The sequence below is a fragment of the Manis javanica genome, chromosome 5, assembly GCF_040802235.1.
Source record: "Manis javanica isolate MJ-LG chromosome 5, MJ_LKY, whole genome shotgun sequence".
NCBI lineage: Eukaryota > Metazoa > Chordata > Mammalia > Pholidota > Manidae > Manis > Manis javanica.
The window spans coordinates 68037296-68064107 of NC_133160.1; the positions used below are offsets into that span (position 1 = coordinate 68037296).

The 26812-nt window shown below is 35.7% G+C and overlaps 1 protein-coding gene across 3 annotated transcripts in view; it reads left to right on the top strand.

Moving 5' to 3' along the window:
* Window positions 1-22366, top strand: part of ANKRD50 (ankyrin repeat domain containing 50) — a 54630-nt gene extending 32264 nt beyond the window's left edge. For all 3 annotated transcript variants that reach the window (XM_036997903.2, XM_036997904.2, XM_073237060.1), the window contains 3 exons: window positions 10168-10397; window positions 14357-17904; window positions 19331-22366. In XM_036997903.2, coding sequence (XP_036853798.2) covers window positions 10168-10397; window positions 14357-17901 — 3775 coding nt within the window. In that variant the 3' untranslated portion in view covers window positions 17902-17904; window positions 19331-22366. The remainder of the gene's footprint in view (window positions 1-10167; window positions 10398-14356; window positions 17905-19330) is intronic.
* Window positions 22367-26812: the final 4446 nt, after the last annotated feature.

The following is a 26812-nucleotide window of genomic DNA, read 5'->3' on the forward strand; positions in this document are numbered from 1 at the left end:
ACCCGCCCACCGGTCCCGCAGGGAAAAACGGGGGATATTCTTTGTCCTCAGGCGCCGGTCCCAGCCACCCGCTCACCAGTCCCGCCACCGTGCCTCCCTAGCACTGGGGTCCCCGTCCCTTCAAGGCTTCCAAAAAGCACTCGCCAAAAAGAGAAAAAAAAAAAAGGGGAAAAACGCGCGACCTCCTCCGTCCTCAGGCACCGGTCTCAGGCACCCGCCCCCAGGTCTCGCAGGGAGAAACGCGGGATATTCTTTGTCCTCCGGCGCCGTTCCCAGGCACCTCCTCACCGGTCCCGCCACCCTGCCTCCCCAGCAACGGGGGCCCGTCCCTCTAAGGCTTCCAAAAAGCGCTCGCCAAAAAAAAAAAACAAAAACTGCTCCGGTTTCTCTCCACCCGCCGGGAGCCGGGGGGAGGGGCGCTCGGGTCCCGCAGGGCTGGGGCTTGTATCTTACCCCCTTCACAAGGCGCTGGGTTCTTGCAGGTGTGGATGTGGTCTGGATGTTGTCCTGTGTCCTGTGGTCTCTATTTTAGGAAGATTTTTCTTTGTTATATTTTCATAGCTCTATGTGTTTTTGGGAGGAGATTTCCACTGCTCTACTCACGCCGCCATCTTGGCTCCCACCTCGGTCTTGCTTTTTTATCCATTCTATTCCTCTGTGTCTTTTTCATTGGTGCATTCAGTCCATTTACATTTAGGGTGATTATTGAAAGATATGTACTTATTGCCATTGCAGGCTTTAAGTTTGTGGTTACCAAAGGTTCAAGGTTAGCTTCTTTACTATCTTACTGTCTAATTTAACTCGCTTATTGAGCTATTATAAACATGGTCTGATGATTCTTTATTTCTCTCCCTTCTTATTCCTCCTCCTCCATTCTGCATATGTTGGGTGTTTTGTTCTGTGCTCTTTTTAGGAGTGCTCCCATCTAGAGCAGTCCCTATAAGATGCCCTGTAGAGGTGGTTTGTGGGAGGCAAATTCCCTCAACTTTTGCTTGTCTGGGAATTGCTTAATCCCTCCTTCATATTTAAATGTTAATCGTGCTGGATACAGTAGTCTTGGTTTGAGGCCCTTCTGTTTCATTGCATTAAGTATATTCATGCCATTCTCTTCTGGCCTGTAAGGTTTCTGTTGAGAAGTCTGATGATAGCCTGATGGGTTTTCCTTTGTAGGTGACCTTTTTTTTCTCTCTGGCTGTCTTTAATACTTTGTCCTTATCTTGGTGTTGCCCTCCTTGGATCCCTTGTCATGGGAGTTCTGTGTACCTCTGTGGTCTGAGAGGCCATTTCCTCCTCTAGTTTGGGGAAGTTTTCAGCAATTATTTCTTCAAAGACACTTTCCATCCCTTTTTCTCTCTCTTCTTCTGGTACCCCTATAATGCAGATATTGTTCTGTTTCGATTGGTCACACAGTTCTCTTAAAATTCTTTCACTCGTGGAGATCCCTTTATCTCTCTCTGTATCAGCTTCTCTGTGCTCCTGTTCTCTGTTTTCTAGTCCATTAATGGTCTCTTGCATCTCGTCCATTCTGCTTTGAAGTCCTTCCAGAGATTGTTTTATTTCTGTATTCTCCTTCCTTAGTTCTTGCATATTTCTCTGCAAGTCCATCAGCATGGTTATGACTTTTGTTTTGAATTCTTTTTCAGGAAGACTGGTTAAATCTATCTCCCCAGGTTCCTTCTCAGGGGAAGATGTAGAAGATGTTGAAGCTGTCTGGGTTAGTCTTGTCTGGATCAAATTTTTTTGCCTTTTCATGTTTATAGGTGCAGTTGTATGCTATTGACTCATCTGTCAGCTGGGAGAGCCTAGACTTTTTCCAGTTGCTCCTGGCCTTTCTTTACTGGGACAACTGCGACCCTAGTGGCTTTGTTGGGTAATTGCATGTAGACTGGGTCTCTGTATCTTGCCGGGCAGGTATGGAGGAAGCTCCCTTGCTGTGGGCATGGCCAGCCTCAGGCAGCTGCTCTGCTATGGCGGGGCCCCAGAGGCTTAATGGACGGGGGGCTGTTTGGCTGTTTACCTCCGTGAGGGGTCTCAGAGCTGTTGCCCAGGGGGTTAGTGCGCCCGGATTTCCCTGGAATTTCCAGCCTCTGGACTGTGACCCGGGATGCTTCCGTCCAGCTGTGAGGTTCCTGTCCCTTTAAGACTTTCAAAAAGCACTCACTTTTCTTTGTCCTAGGAGCGCCGGCTGCAGGACCCGCTCACAGGTCTTACTGTCCTGCTTCCCTAGTTTCTGGCACCCCATGCATGCACTGTGTGTCTGCGCTCTGGTGCGAATGTCTAAGGCTGGGTGTTCAGCAGTCCTGGGCTCCCTCTCCCTCCCCGTTCCAACTCCTCTCCCGCCGGGAGCTGGGGTGAGGGCCTCGGGTCCCGCTGGGCTGCGGCTTGTATCTTACCCCTTTCACCAGGCGCTGGGTCTCGGAAGTGTGGATGTAGTCTGGCTGTTGTCCTGTGTCTTCTGGTCTCTCTTTTAGGGATAGTTGTATTTGTTGTATTTTCACAAATATATATGTTTTTGGGAAGAGATTCCCACTGTCCTACTCATAGGTGCAGTGGTATGCTATTGTCCTACTCACGCTGCCATCTTGGCTCCGCCCCTCTGTTTTATATTTCTTGCAAATCTTTTTAATATTAGGCTTCATAAAAGACAGCTGGATTATCATATCTGCTTCTGCATGTAGCCTCTGGAAAACTCCACTGTATCCTTGAAAGAGTACTACAGTGAAAAGGGCAAATAACATCTTTGTTTTGTTACGAGCCTGAGAGGGTCTAGGGTATAGAAGACTTTTAGGGAATCACTAGACCATACTTTGTAAACCAGTATCAGTGGTATTGTGTTGTAGCAGAATTCTTCATTTCTATGTAACATTGTTTTTTATATTTATCCATTTTGTTACATATGGATATGTGACTCACTTTAACTAATATACAGTATATAATTCCAGTCATAATACTGTAATTTGTTTGTTGTTACCATAAAATGAATTCAGCTTTTTTACTTTTGCAAAAAGGTGCTAAGAATATTCTTGGGTACCCTCATGGGTATCTGCCTAGGAGTGAAATAATGAAGGGTGATTCCAAATTGCATATTTTGAAGTGAAATTTGGGATTATCGTTATGTATATTCATCTTCAACTCTGTGAGATAGCACCAAACTACGTTTTAAAATTGAATCAGTGTATATACTCTTGTAGTTGTGTGTATTTGAGTTTCCATTATTCTAATAGGTCACTTGTTATGTTCTCAAAGTTTTTTGTTTTAGAAAGTGAATGTGAAGTAGTATCTTATTATCTTAAATATCATTGATACTGTGACTTGTAATTTGCTTATGAAATTTTTGTTTTCAAGTATAAAAAATGAATGTAATCAAATGTTAATTATATTTATGATTTTCTTTATGGTTTGCCCCTTTTTGGCAAACCTTGTGTTCTACCTTCTTATTCTAGCAACCATTCACTATTAATTTGTAGTACAACCACTGTGAGATACACACACGGAATAATGTATATCTGAGTTTTCTATTTTACCTGGGTTGATTCATTCATTTGTTGATCTGAATATAATTTGGATACCAGGAGTGTTCCAAGTGTCATCCATGCTTATTGAACTTGAATTTCAAGGGTTGGAGTGGGTGATTGATAGAAAAATAAAGTGTTAATAAGGCAATATAAAGCATATCACATGGCATAGAACATGTTATATGGAAAATCAAGCTAGAGAGTAAAGAGGATAAGAGTGATGTGCCAGGGTAGGTCTTTCACATAGAATAATAACATCATCTAACTTCAGGTTTTAAAGGATCACAATGGTTGCTTGCTGAGAGCTGGGATGGTGAGGCGGGCAGCAAGGAACCCAGAATGTGATGAGGGCAGTAATCTGGGGACGAGACATTGTTGATTAGACTTGGGGAAGTAATAGAGGCAATGAGAATTGTTGTATTCCTGTTATTTTTAAGACTGAGTTGATAACACATTGAATGTGGAGTATGAGAAAAATGGAAGAGTAAAGGATGCTTCTGAGATACTTAACCTGAGAAACAGGAAGGATAGAATTGCCATTTACTGAAAAGGAGAGGACTATGGGAGGAACAAGATGAGGGTTAGAGGTTGGAAGTTTAGTGTGCAAACATTCAACATTAGACATCTAAGCAGAGAAGTTGAATAAGCAATTAGGTTTACAAGTCTATATCCAGAAAAGAGGCACTGGCTTATGTATCAATTTGTTTTCAATTGAAAATAGATAGCACAGGTGTTTGCGAGCTTCTGTAAGAAGTAATGTAAATGGAGAAGAGAGAAGATCCAAGATCTGTACCCTAATGTATTTCAGAATTCAAAGGTTGGGAAGATAACAAAGAAAAAGCAACTAGTGTGATAGGAGGAGAGAACCAAGTCCTGGGGGAGGAGCTTTACTCCGTCCTTACAACAAAAACAGTCACCAGTAATGCAGTGCATTAATTTGAGAATATGGTAAAGGATATAAGGAAAGCAATTGGGAAGAGGTGTTAGAGTAATGATAATAAATGATGAACAAGGCTACTTTTTAGACACAGTGATCAGGGAAGGACTCTTTCAGGAGTAACATTTATGCTGAAACAAGATGGATATGAAGTTCTGCCTAGGGGAGCTTTCTAGGCAGAGGGAATAACAAGTGCATAGGCCCCGACTGGAAAAACCTTCGTGTTAGAACCTAAAGGAAACAGTGTGGCTGGAACGAAAGGGAAGACTCAAGAATACAACCTAGGATTTTGGCTGAAGAGAGTAGGGGATCATAGAATGCCATTAACTGACATGGGGAAGACAAAAGGGGAGGCACTTATAGTGGGAACAAATTGAAAGAGAGAATGCTTCTTTGAGCGTGTTAAATTTAAGATGCCTGTGAGACATCCACATGGTGATGGCAGATAGTTTTGGGGATTGTCAGTTTTCGAGTTTAGGAGTGAGATCAAGGCAAGAAAAAGTAGTACATTTTTAAAGCCACAGATTGGCTTTAGTTTTAATAAGACTAAGGCCTGGGAAATAGTTGGAAAGTAAAAAAGTGAAACTATAAGAGATGTATAAACCCAAACCTCAGTGTAATATGGAAGGTAATCTAGCAAACTGAAATGCAGACAAAACTAGAAGAACTTTTAGTCTTTAAAATAAGTGCATATACTGAATATCATCAAGAGCATCAAGTTTCTTATTTGGAACCATGGACACAGGATATAGACTTGCGCTCGAAGTTTTCCTAGACCCAAGTAAACAGGAAGGAAGAACAAAGAGGACAGGAAAATTGACTCACACAGATGAGCTACACACAAGAAAGAGTCAGCATTTGAGAGTACTGAGCGAAGGGTTCTGGTGAGAAGCCCTGCCTTTTGTACATCCCCACATCTTCTGATCTTAATTGGCTGGAGAGAAGTAGAAGCTCAAAGAAATTACTCCATGTCCTAAGGAGAATTCTTACTAGTCTGGACACTGGATGCAACTAACCTGCAATTGCTGGTCAGACAGAACTGTCACGAGATACATAAAAATATATCTCAAAAACAAAAGAGGGAATGAATCTGAAAAACGTAACGCAAGAAACACCAGAAAAATGTTGCCATAAACCAAAGGAAACCTTTGGCCAAACATGTTGCCTTAAATAAAAACATAATTAATGACCAATTGCATAAGTTGAACAGTGGCATGAAGCAGAGATACAAGTGCTTGGAGAAGAGATGATGAAACAACAACGTGAGATGAAACATACCATACCCAAGATAGATATGGGTATTTATTCTATGAAAAGAGAGATATTTCAAATCAATAGGAGAAATACAAATAGTTTAGTAAATAGTTTGGAATAACAGGGGAGCCATGTGGAAAGGAAAATTGGAATACTAGTTCACATTTTATGTCAGAATTAAAATTGGTTAAAAATAAAAATAAAATGTTCAAAGCTTCTGAAGAAAACAAGAGGAAATATTTTTAACCTTAGAGGTGGGAAGGCCCCTCAGAAATGTGACATGAAACTCAGGAGTCACAAAAGAGAAAGACAAATATGTTATTTATACAAAAAATTAAAAAGAAATTGTGTATGTCAAAAAACCTTAAAAATTCAAAACAAAACTAAATGGTGGAAAATACTAGCACTAAACTTTTCTTAATACTAAAGAGTACCAAAAAGAGAAAAATTAGCAGTCTTTTGGAAAAATGGCTAAAAGTTAGTAGATGTTTAAAGAAAAAGAAATATAACTCCTAGACATATTTAAACACTATTGACCTCATGATAAAAAATGTGAATTAAAACCATATGATGCAAGTTTTCACATAATCTATATAAAATTTAAGAATATTCATCACTGTTATGGAGGGTCTAAGGAAACAGGCAGTCCTACACAGCTGTTGGAAACGTATATTGCTATAATTTCTAAGGAGAGCATTTTGGCAATATCTATCAAAATATACAGAGAGATGCCCCTTAACCAACAATTCTAGTCTTAGTAGCATATCCTATAGATATACTTGTACATTGCAAAATGATTATGTGTAAGAACATCATAGATTTAAACTGAACCTTATCAATATTTGCTTTAAATGTAAATGGCAAATACCCTAATTAAATGGTAGGTAATTTGATTAGATAAAAATGCAAGATCTAATTCTGCTTCCTACAATAAATACACTTAATATATAAAGAGAGACATAGCTTAAACATGAAAGAATGAAAAATATATACCATGCTAACCCTAATTAAAAGACAAGTGTAAATGGCTACATTCACATCAGGCAAAGTAGATTTGGAGAAAAGAATATTACTAGGAAAGAAAAACAGTCATTTTATAAAGACAAAGGGACCAGTATCTCAAGGATATAACAGTCATAAATGTTTATTCCTCTAATAACAGAGTTTCAAAATATAGGAATCAAAACTAATACAATTGCAAGAAGACATAGAAAAATCCACACTTAAATTTGAATATTTTAACATTCTCCTTTCAATAATTGATAAAAAAATAAACAGAACAATTGAACAACACTATCACTGAATTGACCTGATTGACATTTATAGAATAATCCATCCAACAATAACAATGTACATTTTTCTTCAAGTGCCTTCACATTTGCTAAGTACATTCTGGGCCATAAAACACTTAGCAAATTTAAAGGTATGCAAATTATACAAAGTATGTTATATGATCACAGTTGAAATAAATAATGATAACACAGTAACACAGTAAATAATGACACAAAAACATAAAATACCTGGAAAATCCCAAATATTTGAAAGCTGTATACATAAACACTTTTAAGTAATGTGTTTGAAAGAAAAAATCAAAGCGAAATTCTTGTGAACTGGATGATACTGAAAATATGTAGAGGGAAATTCATATCATTAAAGGATTATATTAGAAGAGATGAAGTGTGAAAGAATGATTTCAGTTTCTGTTGTAGGAAACTAGAAAAAAAAGAGCAAACAACCTGAAACAAACAAAAGGAAAGAAGTAATTAATTATCAGATCCTAACAATTTCACCCACCAAATTTGTCTACTTTATTCTGACCCCACTTCTACTACCTTATTCATGATGTTGGTTATAGATGTCAGTAGATTACAGTGGATAAGAGTGTAGCCTGGACCACACACTGCCCTGGTTTGCTTAGGACTTGGGGGAGAGGATGGGGAGGCAGGGAGAAGAGAGGGGCAGCCAGTTCTTGGGGCTCAGAACTGGGAAGGTCTCAGACAAAACCGGCTGAGTTGTCCACCCTGGCGTAGGTTCTGGAGCCACACCTCAGACTTGAAGCCCTTTAATATTAGACAAGTAACTTATTCTCTTGTGCCTTCATTTCTTCCTCTGGGAAAATGAGTATTGTAATAGCCCCCATTCTCTCACTCTTGGTCTCACTCTCTTTGTTGTTCAATTCTAAGTAGCAGCTTTTTATCTCACTCTTTCCTTCTAGACAGACCCAGCTTCAGGCTTTCCTTCAAATGCAGCAGTTATCTTTCTAAACACAAATATAAACATATCAGTTTCCTGCTTAAAACACTTAAGTGGCTCCTTAGTACCCTAGGTCAAAGTCCAACTTTCATAATAAGTTTATAGAGCTCAGTGTTTACTCATTTTCGTAATTATTTTTTTCCATACTTCACTCACTGGTCTTTCTCTTCCCCAAGCCTTGTGTAGTCTAGCTTTTTGTTGTTATTGTTTTGTTTTATTTTGTTCCCCTGTGTGTTCTCACCAGAGCTTTTTCTCCTAAGCTCCTCTTGGCTTTCCAGACCTCTCCCCACACCCCATTGCTATCAAAACTAGGTTAGTTGGCCTTCTGTTTACCCCCACGGTACTGCGTGTTCTCTCTCAGGTGGTACTGGCTATACAGTATGTTACTATGGTTTTATATATATTAATGTATATAGTATATTATATATAGTGTATTATATGTATTGTATATAGTATATGTGTATAATATATGATATAACTTTTTCATCAGCTTTCTTTGTTCTCATAGTAGAGGAAATATATGCATAAGGTACAATAAAGTAAATTTTCCCAGATTTAGCATTTTCTTTCTTCCAGGGTTGCCCTGCTTTCCCTTTGTTACAATTGGTTCTTAAAAACTTATCTCATGTTAAGCATCTAATATTTGAATATTTCTCTGACAGCCTCTGCCTTCCCTATCTAGTTCCCTTGAGTTGATCATTTCTTATTTACCATGTTAGTAATTTTACACCTTTTTATCATAGCACTGAGCACATTGCATTGAAATTGTTTTCCATTCTGTATGATGATAATGTCAAATCCTTATTTAGGATCTACGATAGGCACAGAACTCCAAATCCTTATTTAGGATCTACTGTGGGTAGTACACTCATGAGCAAACTGACAAAAATCCCTGTTCTTGTGATGCTAACAGTCCAAAGGAGAAATAAAATTGATGACATTCAATAAGTAAATATGACATTGAGAATTTGATAGTGCTGTGAAGGAGAAATATGTGATGTTATGAAAGCAGGATTTAACCTTGAGAAAGTGACTAAACTTACAATCAAAGATCAAGGAGTACTTAATTACATGAAAAGAGAAGGGAAGCACATACCAGGAAGAGAAAACTGGAAATAAAAAGGCCCTTGTGTCATGGGATCTAATAAAAGTCACAGAAAGAAAGCTGGGGTGGCTAGAGTAGCATTGTGGAGAGGTCTCTCTCACAGCAGTAGGAACTTGGAGGTGAGCTGCTGGAGGCACATAGGTCATTATGTTAGCCTAGGTAAAAGAGAGGATGGTAATTTGGACTAGGGTGACAAAGCTACAGACTGCGGCGGTGAGTTTGAGATATTTTTATGAAGAAATCTTGATAGGAACTAGTGATAAACTGGATCGTGGTTACTGTGAAACTGTAAGATTAAGAAGAAAGATGTACAAAGGACTATTTGTAAATTTTCAGTATTAAGAACTAAATGGATTATGTCCTCTTTACTGTTGTATCATTCAGTGCCTTATTAGCACATGGCATCCTCAAATGAATATTTGTTGCAAATGAATGCATATTGTTTTAGTAATGAAAAAATCATATTCAACTGCAATATAAATTATGTCAGTAGAAAATGGATTATTAAGTGGAATTTAACCTAATAATTTATTCTTTACATTGAAATTTGAACATCCATAAAATGCGACTTAGACTATAGTTTATCTTCATAACAGTCTTAAAATAAAATTTGAATGTAACAAGCTAGTACAGCCATTTTGTAAGAGAAATGATGATAAAACAATTCCAAATTTTGTAGCACCCTTGATATTTTTCTTCATATTAAAGTAGTCCCCAAAGTTTGTTTTTCTTCCTTGAAACACATTTTATCTTTGTTATAAACAGTTCAAGCTTTTTTATTGATGATTCAAAAAATCAAGAAGGGATATTGAAATCTAGTTTCTTAAGTTACTACTGCTCTTCTTAATTATGTTGAATTACTAATACACACACACAAGCACTCTCACTTTATTATGGAAAAAGTTATTAGAAATGTGAACTATTTAGGACCAGTATTCATTCTCCTTAAAGTGATTAATTAAAACTTGTACAGTATTTTTGTTCTAAAATGTTAAATTTATTTCTTTTTAAAAAGTGTTTATAACCTGCAATACTGTTTGAATAATAAATCCTAACATTGTAGGCTGTAGAATTCAGAATGCTCTTGTGGTTGTGTTTTACAGATGTGTTCTGCTCCCTCTTTTGGGAATGAAGCCTCCCCAGCAAAGCCTGTATCTGCTGGTCGATTCTATTGATGAAGGCTGTAACATCGCCGAAGGAGAGCAAACATCCACCAGCTTAGCCGGGACAGTTGCCGAGCTTTTAGCTGGTCACCATGAGTTCTTCCCACCATGGCTATTGCTGTTCTGTTCTGCCCGGAAGCAGAGTAAGGCTGTTACTAAAATGTTTACCGGTAAGCATAATTCCTGCCGTCCTCAAATGTTTTCCTTTGATGAACCATCATATGTGTTACTTTCTTAAGAGGAGAATGCGCAGCCGGAAATCCGCTTGCTGCTTCTGCTCTTCTGTCATCTGTTCTACCTGTTCTGTCTGCTGTTCTCAGCCATACCATTTTAATGTTATATTAAAAACAAGCTTATATTAAAAACAAGTAAAATGACTTAAGAGTATTTACTATTACTTTTCTTACTAGATCCTTTTCCTGCTTCGTTAGTAAAGATTAGGAGTATTCCGTGCCATGTTAGCTGCTAGATATATCTGTAGAGCTGCATTTATTATGCTGTTGTGTCATGTTCAGTTTACAGTATTTCTTCCAACTAGACTAAGCATTCTGAGAGTAGTGAATATGCCTTTTTAAAAATCACTGGTAGTTACTCTGAGATGTTTTTCTTGGTATAAGAGGAGAAACAGAGTCAACAGCCTTTTAGGATACCTCTGGAAGTATGTTCTTTTTTAAACCCCTTCCTGAGAAGATCATCTATATAATACATAAAATTAAATGATTAGTGTTTTTTCTTCTTTTGCTTTTGTTTTCTGACTCTACATTCTACTTTTCATTTTTTTACTACCACAATAAAGTTGTGGTTACTTGTCTTAGATCATGTAAAACACTCTTTCTTTGTGCTGTAGGAAATGAAAGGAGTGTAAAACAAAGACCACTCACAGTATTTATAGTGTAATTTGGAGAGATAATAATTAAGTTATTGGTTAACTAGCCATGTCACTTTTAAATAATTTTATGTATTTTGCAGAATAGTGATACTTTATTAATTTGTTAAAAGATTTCCTGTAATTCACTTTATTCTCACTATCAGGTTGTCTCTTTTAGATTCCCTTGCTACTAATGCAGCACTTTGGTTTCCATCACAGTATTCTATTTTGTTGTTAGTGATAAAAATCTTGTTGATAGAAGTTTGCAGATTAAACTGGTAAGAGCTGATACTTATGTAGGACTTACTATGTCAGGCACAGATAAAAGCTGAAACCCCTTTTGGTCAGTGTCATCCCGTTCTTCATTGGAACATCAGTAGTATCATTATTTTATATCCTTTCAACTCATATTTATATTTTGTGTATTTTTTATAGTTTGCATAAATGAAACACTGTATGTACCATCTTAGCTCTCACCATTCACTGGCCATGTGACCTGATACAGATTACTTAACTATCTGTGCCTCAGTGTCCTGACCTATGAAATGGAGATTGTACTTTCCTATTACTTTCCTCATAGGATTTTGTGAGGTTAAGTGACAAATTCATTTTTCAGGCTTTTCTTGTAAAATTGTTTTAAAGTGACTTGGTAGCAATGTATTAAATTTTGTATTTTTATAATAACGGAATTACATGTACAGTGATTAGAAGTTGCAATTTTTTAAAAACGGTTAATTTCAGTAGCTTTGAAGATACTCAAATTGTTGATTAACAGGTATTCTTAGTTCTGTCTTAATGAATAATAGAAAGCTATCCTTAATGACATAATTGCTCTATCTAAATTTATAATACTAAGCATTTCAATTTGGGAGAGCTTTATTTTTTAAATTGTAGACTGTATCTGTTCTTTATAAAACTTTCCCTACTTGCTTTTAGAATTAATCCTGTGTCCATACCTTCTACCCCAACTTCTCCCACCAAACACTTGCATTTTATTTCACAACTTTCTGCACATATTCCCATCTTGAAATGAAAAGAGCAAACTTCGTAGTCATCCAGGATCCTGGATCTATAATTTGCTTGCTGTGTTACTTTGGGCAGTTTACCCAACCTTCCTGAATTTTAGCATCTTCATTTTCAAAGTGGGGCAAGTTACCTCACAGACTTGACGTAAGAAGAAGTTAGGTTTGTATAGTACTTAATGTGCTGCTTTAGAGGTGGGGAGCTCTCAGTGAATATTGATCGCTGTCATTTCCTTCACTAGAACGGAACCTGTTATGTGAAGGTTAGGTTTGGCCTAGATTCTGGATTAATTATCTCAAGTTTCAACTGTGATATCTTAGTTAAGTAGGTTTAAATTATAGATTTATTTATTACAGTAGGTAATATGCTCTTTCGTGTAAATCAGTTACAAGATCACACTGTATAATATAAAATAATATTTCTAAAAATGTTTTTTATTAGCAACAGTCCAAGTACTTTCCATCTTAAATTGTTTCCATCTTAAATTGGCTTAAATAAAGCCAAAAGCAAATGAATGCACAGAAGAAGGTTTGAAGGTATTATCTCATATCACTGGTAAATGTAGATTGTTATAAATTTCTGAGCATGCATTAAACTCTCCTGAAATCAGGACTTTTTTCATGATTAGAATTTATCTTTCAAAATGAACTCTGTTGAGGATAATTATTATGTATAATCAATTAGCAATCATATGTATATATATATATATATATAATTACAGATTGCATCATACATGTCTGTGATATGATTACTGATTATATTTTTATATAGATTTAGAGTTACACAAATTTGTTATTTCTTCATGTGTCTTTTTTGGTAAGTTGTGTTTTCCAATAAATTTTTCCATTTCATTTACTTAAGTACTTTGCAGTATCATAAAACTAAATTTATCAACTTTTTCTCCAAACCTATTATTCATCTTTCAGTGATCTCTTTTTGCAACCTGTTGGCCTAGCCAGAAATTAATAACAATTTTGGCTCCTCCTCCTCTTTCCTTCTCCACATTAACTAATGTAATCTACTTCTTATTAAGAATTCCCAAACCATCTTTTACTTTCATCTTCGCTGCTGTAGTTGAGACTCTTAGTGATTCATATCTAGACTGTTACAGCCTTTTTAGAAAATTTTACTTTGGTATTGACTCACTCCAGCACTTCCTCTTTAGGGATGGTAAAATGATCTTTCAAATGCAAACCTGGTCACATTATTGCCTTGTCCAAAATTTCTCACTGAATTCCCATCACAAAATAAGTTTCATCTCCTCACATAGTACCTAACATATAGTAGGAGATATATATATATTTGTTCTATTCAGTTGAAGAGTAAAAGAGTATTTTACTCAGTATTAATTGACCATCACTAATCTTTTCTGAATTTTTGGATTTTTATTCCTTAAGAGATTCATTCACTTAGCTATTTTTCCTTCTGTAAGATGAATACACAGTTTTCTAGTAAATTCATGTCTATAAATCAGCATATATTCTCCTTTCAGAAAATGAAATTATTGTTCCCTTTAAAGAACATTGTTTCCAGCAGATGTAACTAATATATTTTTAGGTTTGAATTTTATTAAGTTGCTTATTTTTACAATGCTGAACTTCTGTTTGTATAATTTGATTTAAGTTTCATCTTAAGGTCAAGCTATTTATTGACAGTGTGAGGTTTAATTATTTAATTTGATGACATGTAAAATAATGTAGTGTAAAGGCAATGATGGATGATATTCTGATTGGATGTAAATATTCAATCTCATGATTATGACTAGTGTACATTCAGGTATGTGGATGGAAATATATCATTTTTTTGTATGAAAAAGGTCAGCTTGTAAAAACAAACAAACCTTATTTTTTGTATCTCCTACAACTTTTTTTCCTAGTCATTTGGGAATTCAGAAAATCCTAATAAGGTGCCTTCATAGATATGTATGTAAGACTGTTCTAATGCTTAGTTTAGTATCTTTTATCATTGAAGTTGAGGAACACTAAGCCATTAAAAAAATAAGAAATAATTTCATTTGTAGATAGGAAAATAAAATTGTTTATCTGTCATCAGTGTGTTTTTCAGAAGGAAAAGAAAACCTTTATATACTAAGTATTATTTAGTATTTTATCAGTATTGATTTATTATTGATTTATGTGCCTATTAGTTTATTATATATTAAAGACATTCTCTTTGAATATATGGCAGCTTCCATAGTCTTTTCAACTGATGACATATACTTTTTTGTCTCTCTTCTAGGTTTTCGAAAAATAAGTTTAGATGACCTTCGGAAGGCATATATTGTTAAGGATGTTCAACAGTACATTCTTCATCGTTTAGATCAAGAAGAAGCTTTGCGACAACACCTCACAAAAGAAACTGCAGAAATGTTAAATCAACTGCACATTAAGAGCAGTGGATGCTTTCTTTATCTAGAACGAGTTCTAGATGGAGTTGTAGAAAATTTTATTATGTTAAGAGAGATTCGTGACATTCCTGGAACTCTAAATGGTCTATATCTCTGGCTGTGTCAAAGACTTTTTGTAAGAAAACAGTTTGCAAAGGTTCAACCCATTTTGAATGTGATTCTTGCAGCCTGCCGACCTTTGACCATAACAGAATTATATCATGCAGTATGGACCAAAAATATGTCATTAACCTTGGAAGACTTTCAACGCAAGCTAGATGTCCTCTCTAAACTTCTTGTTGATGGACTGGGAAATACTAAAATACTGTTTCACTATAGTTTTGCAGAGTGGCTTCTGGACGTGAAACACTGCACTCAGAAATATTTATGTAATGCTGCAGAAGGACACAGAATGTTGGCTATGAGTTATACCTGTCAAGCCAAGAATTTAACACCATTGGAAGCACAAGAATTTGCATTGCATTTAATTAATTCAAACTTGCAGTTAGAGACAGCTGAGTTAGCTCTGTGGATGATATGGAATGGTACACCTGTCAGAGACTCCCTGTCTACTTTAATACCCAAGGAACAAGAAGTGCTACAGCTGTTAGTTAAAGCTGGTGCTCATGTCAACAGTGAAGATGATCGCACATCTTGCATAGTCCGACAAGCTCTAGAAAGAGAGGATTCCATTCGGACATTATTAGATAATGGAGCATCAGTGAATCAGTGTGATTCAAATGGGAGAACATTGTTGGCTAATGCTGCATACAGTGGCAATCTTGATGTAGTGAATTTACTTGTCTCTAGGGGAGCAGATTTAGAGATAGAAGATGCTCATGGGCATACACCACTTACCCTAGCTGCTAGACAAGGACATACCAAGGTGGTTAATTGTCTGATTGGGTGTGGAGCAAATATTAATCATACTGACCAAGATGGTTGGACAGCCCTGAGATCTGCTGCTTGGGGTGGCCATACTGAAGTAGTTTCCGCACTCCTTTATGCTGGTGTCAAAGTGGACTGTGCAGATGCTGATAGCCGCACAGCTTTGAGAGCAGCAGCATGGGGAGGACATGAGGATATTGTACTGAATTTGCTACAACATGGTGCTGAAGTCAACAAAGCTGATAATGAAGGCAGAACTGCGTTGATAGCCGCAGCATACATGGGACACAGAGAAATTGTGGAACACCTACTGGACCATGGAGCAGAAGTGAACCATGAGGATGTTGATGGCAGGACTGCACTCTCAGTAGCTGCACTTTGTGTGCCTGCCAGTAAAGGGCATGCATCGGTTGTTAGCCTTTTAATTGATCGAGGCGCTGAAGTAGATCATTGTGATAAAGATGGCATGACTCCTCTGCTGGTAGCTGCCTATGAAGGACATGTTGACGTGGTTGACTTGCTGCTAGAAGGCGGAGCAGATGTAGACCACACGGATAACAACGGTCGCACACCCCTCTTAGCAGCAGCGTCTATGGGCCATGCTTCTGTTGTAAACACGCTTTTGTTCTGGGGTGCAGCTGTGGATAGCATTGATAGTGAAGGTAGGACAGTGCTCAGCATAGCTTCAGCCCAAGGAAATGTTGAGGTGGTACGTACTCTGCTGGATAGAGGGTTGGATGAAAATCACAGAGATGATGCTGGGTGGACACCTTTGCACATGGCAGCTTTTGAAGGTCACAGATTAATCTGTGAAGCACTTATTGAACAAGGTGCTAGAACAAATGAGATTGATAATGATGGACGAATACCTTTCATATTAGCTTCACAAGAAGGTCATTATGATTGTGTTCAAATATTATTGGAAAATAAATCCAACATTGATCAAAGAGGTTATGATGGAAGAAATGCACTACGAGTTGCTGCATTAGAAGGACACAGGGACATTGTTGAACTACTTTTTAGTCATGGAGCTGATGTTAACTACAAAGATGCTGATGGTAGGCCTACACTTTATATTTTGGCCTTAGAAAACCAACTAACAATGGCCGAGTATTTTTTAGAAAATGGTGCAAATGTAGAAGCCAGTGATGCTGAAGGAAGGACAGCACTTCATGTTTCCTGCTGGCAAGGCCATTTGGAAATGGTGCAGGTTCTGATTACCTACCATGCTGACATCAATGCTGCAGACAATGAGAAGCGATCTGCTTTGCAGTCTGCAGCTTGGCAGGGCCATGTAAAAGTTGTTCAGCTTCTGATCGAGCATGGTGCCATAGTTGACCATACATGTAATCAAGGTGCAACTGCACTCTGTATTGCAGCCCAGGAAGGGCACATTGATGTGGTCCAGGTTTTATTAGAGCATAGTGCTGATCCAAACCATGCTGATCAATTTGGACGCACTGCTATGCGTGTTGCCGCTAAAAACGGACATTCTCAAATAATTAAATTATTAGAAAAGTATGGTGCATCTAGTTTGAATGGCTGTTCCCCATCACCTGTTCACACAATGGAGCAAAAACCACTACAATCAATGTCTTCAAAAGTGCAGTCATTAACAATTAAATCAAATAGCTCTGGCAGCACTGGTGGAGGAGATACACAGCCTTCATTGCGTGGTTTACCTAACGGTCCAGCTCACGCATTTAGTTCTCCTTCAGAATCTCCAGATTCCACAGTTGATCGTCAGAAATCATCATTGTCAAATAATTCCCTGAAAAGTTCAAAAAATTCATCTTTGAGAACTACTTCGTCTACAGCCACAGCTCAAACAGTGCCAATGGATAGCTTTCAAAATTTGTCCTTTACAGAACAAATTCAGCAGCATTCATTGCCACGCAGCAGAAGCCGACAGTCCATTGTTTCCCCATCTTCCACAACACAGTCCTTGGGACAGAGCCATAATTCACCAAGTAGTGAGTTTGAGTGGAGTCAAGTAAAGCCTAGTTTGAAGTCAACGAAAACAAATAAAGGGGGGAAATCAGAAAATTCCAGCAAATCTGGGTCAGCTGGGAAAAAAGCTAAACAAAATAATTCTTCACAGCCAAAGGTTTTGGAATATGAAATGACTCAGTTTGATAAAAGAGGGCCTCCAGCCAAATCTGGGACTAGTGTACCACCTAAACAAATGTCAGCAGAACCTCACTGCAAAATCATACCTTCAACTCAGCAAGAAATCGGTCGATCTCAACAGCAATTTCTTATTCACCAACAGACTGGGGAACAAAAGAAGAGAAATGGAATAATGACAAATCCAAATTATCATCTGCAGAGCAACCAGGTTTTTCTTAGTAGGGTTTCTGTTCCACGAACAATGCAAGACCGAGGGCATCAAGAAGTATTAGAAGGATATCCTTCCTCAGAGACGGAATTGAGCCTTAAACAAGCTCTGAAGCTTCAGATTGAAGGTTCTGACCCTAGCTTCAATTATAAAAAGGAAACTCCATTATAAAAGGTAATATTTCATTAACATAAAGACTAAAATATCAAAAGTATGGTCCCTTCTACTTAGGATACTCTTTCCCTGATACTTACTTGGCTAATTCCCTTACCTAATCACCATTCAAATGCCATCTTCTCAGCAAGACCTTCTATTACCACTCTTGAATTTGAATTTTCCCACTCCAGCACTAGCTTTTCCAAGTCTTTCCTGCTTTTTGTAATCCAAAGTATCTATTATTTAACATACCTGAATACATACAGAATAAAAACATGTTTATCATTACATTTTATTTATCATTACGTTTACTATTATTTGTCTCTTCCCAAAAAAATATAAGCTTTGTTGAGGGCAGGGGATTTTATCCGTTTTGATTACCACTGTCTTGCATGTAGTTGGAATACCACTAGACCTATATTAGTTTCTCAGCAAGAAATTTTGAGTCAGTAGATGGAAGAATGTACTATTTATGGATCTTAGATCAAGAGTTCCTTCTATATGGTCATTTCCACTCTTAAAAGTTCTTTGGTGGTAACAGAGGGAGAGGCTATTTCTATATCACTCTTGGATTTGAATGAAATAGTGTATGTAGTTCTTAGTAAATGGTAAATATTAATTTCCTTCCTTTCACCCTGGAAGAAGTCAAAGATTTAATCAGCAAAAGATAATGTTTATTATAACAGATCTCTTAAAAATCTTCCAAGTAAAGTTTGCACACACTGAAAATAGGTATAGAAAGATGAGAAATGGATGATTTGGCAAGAGGGTATTTAGGGCCCAGTATACTTAGACATAAGAATTAAGTGCTTCAACCTCTAAGGCATATTTATTAAACAAACACATTTTTCTCTTTTCCCCCACAATGGATGCTTTACTAATTATAAGTGGGAAAAAATGATATTTAATTTTATAGTATGGTTACATTTTCAGAAGCACACATCTCATATTGGAGACAAACCTGAAGATTACATTGAGTTTTTGCTAATTTATACTACAAGTATACTTATCCCACTTTGCTTATTCATCCATCCTTTTTCATTCTCTAATAAAATTGCACTCTTTTATTTAATGAACTGAAATATCTTGCTTTTGCTTTTTTTTTTCTCTTTGGAGATATATATTAGAGTAATTGTAGGTGAAACATTATTATAAATAACCCTCTAAGAATAAACACCCTTAAATGTGAATCTGTGGATGACTGGTCAAATCTCCTTCAGAAATAATTTGAATAAAGTAGTTAATTCATTCTCCGGTATGATTTGTTTTAAAAATAATTAGTTTTGATGGCACAACCCTCCAACTTTTGATGTATAATAATGAATCTCTAATGGATAAGTCTACTTTGTGCTTTGCAGAGTAAATATATTCTGTAGGATTATAATACTATAGTTATTAGTAAGTATAATGTAGACATTAATTCTTTTTTTAACTTTTGTATTAGTTTCCTATTCTGTGAAACAGAAGACATTGTGATTGGAGTTGTTCTTCAGCTACTGGATGAAAACATAATATGCCTGTTGATTTGCTGAAAAAAAAATGAAGAATGTGATATCTACAGTACAGTTACCTTAATTACTGTAATGTGCCTAAATAGTAAGGCTGCCTTCTCAATGTAACCTTCTGTGCTTAAAATTTTCATTTCATGTGCTTTGTATTCACTACAAAAGAATAAGCACTTTTAAAAAAAATGCAATTATATACTGCAGTTCCCTGATAAAAACTGAAAAGAATTTAAAGTGTTTTAAGTTAAGATTTGATAAATATGCATGTGCCATGATCAAGTATATAAGAAAGGCAGTGTTCCTTGTATTTATTTTTTTCTTTTTTGTGGCAAATGAAACTTAAGCATCTGTTTCAGTCACATTTGCATTGTTGTAGTGTATGGCTTGTTTCTTGTATCTTTAAAAATGTTGCTCAATAAAATAAATAATGCAACTATTTCATGTTCACTACACCTTCAGCATTGGTTAAAAATGAGTTTCTAATTAATGCCACATTGAGGTAAAAGGTTTCTTGACAGATTTTTAAAAAGTAAATAATTTTAGTATTTTAGGCAGCTGCTCTAAGTAGTTTAAAGTTGGATTTCCTATCAGAATCCTAATCTCTGACTAAAGGTGTAAAAAAAAAAAAAGGCAGCAGCAGCCCAGACTATAGGCAGAACAAAGTTCTGTTTCATTGACTGGGATGCAGTTTCATCTTCCACTCCTTTATTGTTCCACCTCCAAGAAGACAGACTATCATTCCTGAGGCATGAAAATTCTCAGGGACAAGCCATGCCTCACTGGCATGTGTAAGTAGAGGAAAATGCATCTATCTGAGGGTAGATTGTTTATCCCTGAACAATTAATTGACTATGCTTATCTCATTCACCCAGTTAAATAAAATGTAATTTACCAGTGGAAATGTTAATGCTGGCTTCTCTTTCAGTTGCTTTGATTCTGTAAATCACTGCATCACCAAATTAGCCCCCACTCAAAATTAATTGTATCAGTTTTAATGGATGAATATTCTTGGTGAATGTAATATGTGCTGTCCTTCACAGATGATGCCACTAACCTGTCAGTCATAGCACATGTGTATTTTTTAATTGGTATTTGATAAAGAATAGTGATGGATTTTCACTTTTCTGTCCACATACTCTTTCCTGTTTTCTTCTTTGGATAGTAGATCACATGACTGGATGCCAGGGTTAAGGGTGAAGCCTTTGACTAAGGAAAGCAAAGCTGACTGACTCAAATGACCCACAGCCTTGGTCTGAATAGATCCTAAACAAGTGGAGTTAGTTTAGATGGTCTGTGTGGATGTCAGGTAAGATTAAAATTTAATGTTCAGGATCCAAGGCTGTGGGTTTGATCTTTGAATAGCCCTGAGAATGTTACAAAACCCAGAAATTCTATTCTTTCCATGTGTCGTTGATAAAAGGAGGAATGAGGAAAGAGAATTTGGAGATTCAGCACAAAACCATTGCTACTGCCAAAAAAAATCTTTAGCAACTGTCTTAGTAACAGAGGTCAATAATGTCATCGTCATATATGAAGGACATATATATATGATGCATTAATCACAGAACTAGAAGTGTGTGATTGGATGTGATAAATGTACCACTTGAGTTTCCATGTAAGACTTTATTTTTGCTTTTGTTTTTTAAAGTCAGCAAAATACATTTTTTTTTTTGTCATCAATAAGTCACAATCAGGAATAGGAGATAAGTTAATAAGTTCAATTGATATTAAGGTGACATGGCAATACTGATAACTCTAATGTGAATGTTTCAAGTACTGAATTTTTGTCCCTATGGGACATTTATTAAATACACTTAATGGAACTCTTGCAATGTAGCCTTAAAAGTATTAATGATTCTATTAATAAATATGAACACATACTATCATTAGAACCGATGTTACTCATATCTCAAATACAGTACATTTACATTACTGTAGAAGATGAAGCTCTAATTTCTTACTAGGTGTATTTTTCTTTAGAAAGAACTCTGAAAGCCTCCAGTTTTTCTATTGACCTTGAATTATTGGAATTGTATTTATTTAATTTTATTGTTTTTTACAAAAACGCACCTTGTGGCCAAAGGGCAAAGATAATGACTCATTACATAGGGGATTTATGTTTTTCAAAGAGCTAAATGTTTTCATATCCACATTATATACACTTGAAACAGTAGGAAGAGAACTTGTGAGAAAAATATTATTTTCAAAATAAGCATTCCCTTGGATGCTTTTATATTATGTTTTGGAGTAGGACAAAAATGGCTTTTAGTTAGGATAAGGATGGTTAGAGTGCTGGAGATGCCCTGCTTTGACTTTGTGTGGAGGATTTAATACCATGAGTGAAAATGGCTTTTGCTCCATTAAAAAAGTAAAAAAGTCTCCCAAATATAAAACTCCTAGATAGCTATTTTAAAAACTCAAATGTTTAAATTTTATAAATCAGCTAATGCCACAACATACCTATGATGTCATGTGCTCATAACACTTTTATAACATTCCATCTGTGCCCATTCCCTAAAAGTCATGAGTTGATAAGAAGGGAAATGATAGAAAATACAGTCATGAAAAACAAAAATCTGAATGTAAGAAAGGTTTTAGAAGGAAAACTTACCAGAACTCAGTGAGTACTGCAGAGGATAGCCAGTATCTTTTGTCCCTCACCCTCATCCCCATCCCTACTGGAATCCTCACCAAAAACAGTTCACTACTTGAAAAACAGTCAATACTTTTCTCAATATTGTTTGGCTATTCAGATATTTGTTTTGCTTTTTAATTTCCTCCATTTATACTTCTCAGCAAATGTAGCTGCAGACAAATACTTTCTTTTTATTTTTCCCTTGGTTTGGGGTGTGTAAATAGCCTAAAATGTACATTGAATTTCACATTGTAAAAGTTTTATTTTATTCCTTGTATTATATTAAGCAAAAATCCCTATGTATATGAAAGTGCATAATAAATATATTTGCTTTACAGAGGAGATCTTGTTTTAATTTTATCCTTGAACCAATAGAAAATGAATGATGTGTACAGTAAAAACAGCTGTTAGTTTTAGATTACTTATTTAAATACTGAGAAGGTGAATTTGGAAACATTTTACAAAGAGATACAAAAACTTCACAAAGGAAGGTAGACAAAAAGATCTAGTCTTTAATATCTTCCTCAAGCTTCTATAAAGATTTAATGTTCTTTTTTTCTGATAGCATACTATAATATCTTACCATGTCATTTTCTAAATAAATTTCTTTGTATTCTTTACTCAACTTGAGTCACTTCTTCATGAACTTCTGCTTTCCCAACCAGAAAGCAACATATGTATATGTGTGTGTATTCTATCATGTTCAAAGAGGTTTCTAAAAAGGCCAGCAAGGTATTTTCTTCCTGTTAGGTGATTTTTTTTTAATAATGACAGGGTTCAGTAATTACCTTATATTCTTTACAAATTTATTGCACTAATAGAAATACCAAATATTAATGTTTCAACAATAACTTTAATAACAGTGTTTTAACACAAATGGGTGATATACATAGGAGAATTTTAAACAGACTGGTTCACTAAATAAACATGGAGATTGCTAGATGGTGGCCCAAATATACTGTGAGAACTTGACAATAACTAATGGTTTTCACTTCTCTGCCCCAGCAGTTGAAAGGGTTCCAATAGATACACGCTGAAGGCTTAGATTCCTGAATTTCTGGGAAAACTTCATGTAAATATATATATGCATATTATTTTCAGATAGGGTCTCTGCCTGTCATGCTACTATAGGATAGTAAAATATTCAATATTAAAATGTCATTTTCACTGCATGTTTAGATTTCTGCTCTTAAATACACACTGTCATTACTACACTGACAAAATTTAGCTAAGTTCTGAGAACCATATTCTTAGAATATATTTGTAATGTTTAGCAGAAGCCCCATATACATGTGTACTTACAGCTTTTTCTTACTCTTGGTCTGCATGTGTGAGAACTGATACAAAGGTATGTTCCCAAAAGAACTGATGTTACATTTTTAATGAATGTCTTTTACATCCCTTTTTGTCTGTGAACTTACATTGAACTATAACATTCAGGCAAATATAGAAATCCTGTTACTGTCCTATAAATTTTTACAAATTGGACATACCTTTTAATCGTCACCCTGATCAAGATGTAGGCCATAACCACACTCCCAGAAACCTCCCTTTCCATTTCCCAGACATTACCCCCAACAAAAAAAAACACTATTCTTCCATCACCATAGACTAATACTATTATTTTGAACTTCATATAAATAGGATCAAACCATATGTCCTTTTTGTGCTGGTTTCTCTACCTAAACATTGTTTGTGAAATATATCTACACTGTATAACAGCGGTTTGTCCTTTTTCATTGCAGTATCGTATTGTTTTGTTGGCCATTTTTTTTAATTGCTATATTCCATTGTTTGAAAATATCGTATTTTCAAAATCCATTTTACTACCTGTGGGTATTTGGATTATTTCCAATTTTTGTCTCAAGAATACTGCAGGCAATAACATTTTTGTACATATCTTCAGTTTCTATATGTAGGCATTTCTTTTTAATATGAGTGAAATTACTGGATCTTAGGGCATGTGTATGATTAGCTTTAACAGATATGTGTCAGTCTTCCCACTGGTTGTCTCAACTTCTATTCAGAGCTGTGTACAAGACTCTCTTACTGCTTTACATCTTTGCCAAGGCTTGGTGTTGTTTAATTTTCTTCTTCCTTCTTTTCTGTTTGTTATTCTTTGATGGTATATATTGCATTGAGGTTTTAATTTGCATTTCCATGACAAATGAAATTAAGCACTTTTACGTAGGATTTTTGTCTGTCTGTGTATCTTGACCTGTGAAGGAAGTTGCCCTTTTTTCCCCTTGGTTTCTTGACTTCTAGAAATTCTTTTATATTTTGGATATAAGTCCTTTTTATAATATATACAAAGCAAATATCTTCTCAGATTCTGTGCTTTGCCCTTTCACTCTTATAATGGTATTTTGATATTTAATGAAATCTTATCTTTTATAGTAGTTGTGCTTTCTTGTGTCTTTTACATAAATATTTGCCTATCCCAAAGTCATGATACGATAGTCTGTGTTTTCCTCTAATATCTTTATTGTTTTACCTAGGTTATCAAATTAATCTAACATTATCTATTTCTCAGTATATTTTAGTATCAATTTTGTCATAAGTCAGATGACCTTATATTTGTGGGTCCTTTTGTCCATCCTTGAGACAGTATCAGACCTACTTAACTTCTGTGGCCTTAAAATAAATTTTGCTATCTGGTAGTATAAATCTTCCCACTTTTCTTCAAGACTGCCTTTGATCTACTTAGTGTTCCATAGCACTTTTAAAATTGGCTCCTCAATTTTCATTAAAAAAAAGAACTTGCCGAGATTTTGCTTCAGATTGCATTGAAACTATAGATCAAATTATAGTTCGGAGAATGGATTCACTTATACATTTAGTCTTCCAATCAATGAACTTATTATAGCTTTCATTTATTTAGTTCTTTATTTTCAGTAATGTTACTTAGTTTTCTGTGTAGAGATGTATGCATCTATTAAATGTACTCCTAGGTAAATTGTTGCTTATTGACACTGTTGTTAATGGTATTTTTATTTCATTTTCTGTTACTATATAGAGAAATAATTTATTTCACTATATTGATCATGTTTTCAGAAGTCTTGCTAAATTTTTTAAGCAATGTATAACTTACACAATAGAATTCATCATTTTTAAGGATATTTTATGAGTTTTGACAAGTGTATGTAATATAAACATCATCGCAACTGAGATATAGACTATTTCTGTCACCTCAGAAAGTTCCTTTGTGCATGCCCCTTTGAAACAAATTTTTCCTCTCACCCCCAGCCTCTGGCAATCACTGTTCTAATTTTAAATAATTTTGCCCTTTTATAAGTGACTTACAAATAATATAGGCATTGTTGTAGCTTATGTGAGTAGCATGGCTTTTAATGCTGAATAGTGCTCAGTATTGCACCATGAAGTACCACAGTTTGTATATCTGTTCACAGCTGATAAACATTTTTGAGTGGTTTGCAGTCGTTGGCTGTTAATGGATAATGCTTTTATGAGCATTTGTTTTTAGATATATATGTCAACTTAGATTTCTTTTTTGTCTTGGGTAAATACCTAGGAATGGGACTGCTGGGTTTTAAGGAAAGTATTATGTATACATTGATAAGGAAGTGATGAAACACTATACATGGTGGCTGTACTACTTTATGTTCTCACCAACAATGGATGAAATTTCCAGTTTCTCCACATTTTTACTCAAAGTTGGTATTGCCAGTCATTTAAAAAATTTTTATGGGTATGTTTTTAGATTCATGCAGTTGTAAGAAATAATACAGATAGATCCTATGTGCCCTTTCTCCAAATTCCTCCCATGGTAGCATCTTGTGAAACTATAAAACAATATCACAGGCAGCATATTAACATTGATACGATCCACCAATCTTACTCAGATATTCTGAGTTTTGGTTTTATGCTTTTGCATTCGTTTGTGTGTGTGTGTGTGTGTGCATGCACATGTATTTAGTTCCATCCCATTTTATCACGTGTATATGTTCCTCTATCTACCACAATAGTCAAAATACAAAACAGTTCCACACTACAAGAATCCCTCATATTGTCCTTTGGTAACTGCAACTACCTACTGTTAACTCAGCCCTCCATTGCTGACTCCTGGTAATGACTAATCTAGTTGCCATTTTCATAGTTTTTTATTGCAAAGTTGATATATAAACAGTATCATGGAGTACGCAACCTTTTTAGGATTGGCTTTTTTTTTACTCAGCTGAATTCTCTTGACATTTATTCAAGTTGTATCAGTAGTTGTTTTCTTTCTATTGCGAGTAGTATTCCATGGTATGCATGTACCACAGTTTATTTAACTATTCACCCATTAATGGACATGGGGACTGTTTCTAGCTTTGAGCTATTATAAATAAAGTTGCTATCAATACCTTTATGTGGGTTTTGTGTGAACATGAGGGGTCATTTTCCAGGAGCGCAGTTGTTGGGTCACATGGTAATTGCATGCTTAGTTTTATAAGAAACAGCCAAACTTCCCCCAAAGTAACTATCATTTTACATTTTCTTCAGCAATGCATGAATGCTTTTATTTCTTCACTTCCTTGCCATAATTTGGTGTTGTCACTTATTTCAGCCATTCTGATAAGTGTGTAGTAGTATCTCATTATGTTTTAATTTCAATTTTCCTAATGATTAATGATGTTAGCTCTCTTCATGTGTCTGTTTGCAATCTGTTTATCCTCTTTAGTGAAATTTTTGTATCATTTGTCCATAAGTCTTTAGTTGAGAGTTTGAATGTTCTAGATACTATTAGTCTTTTGTTAGATAAACGGTTTGCAAAGAGTTTTTCGTA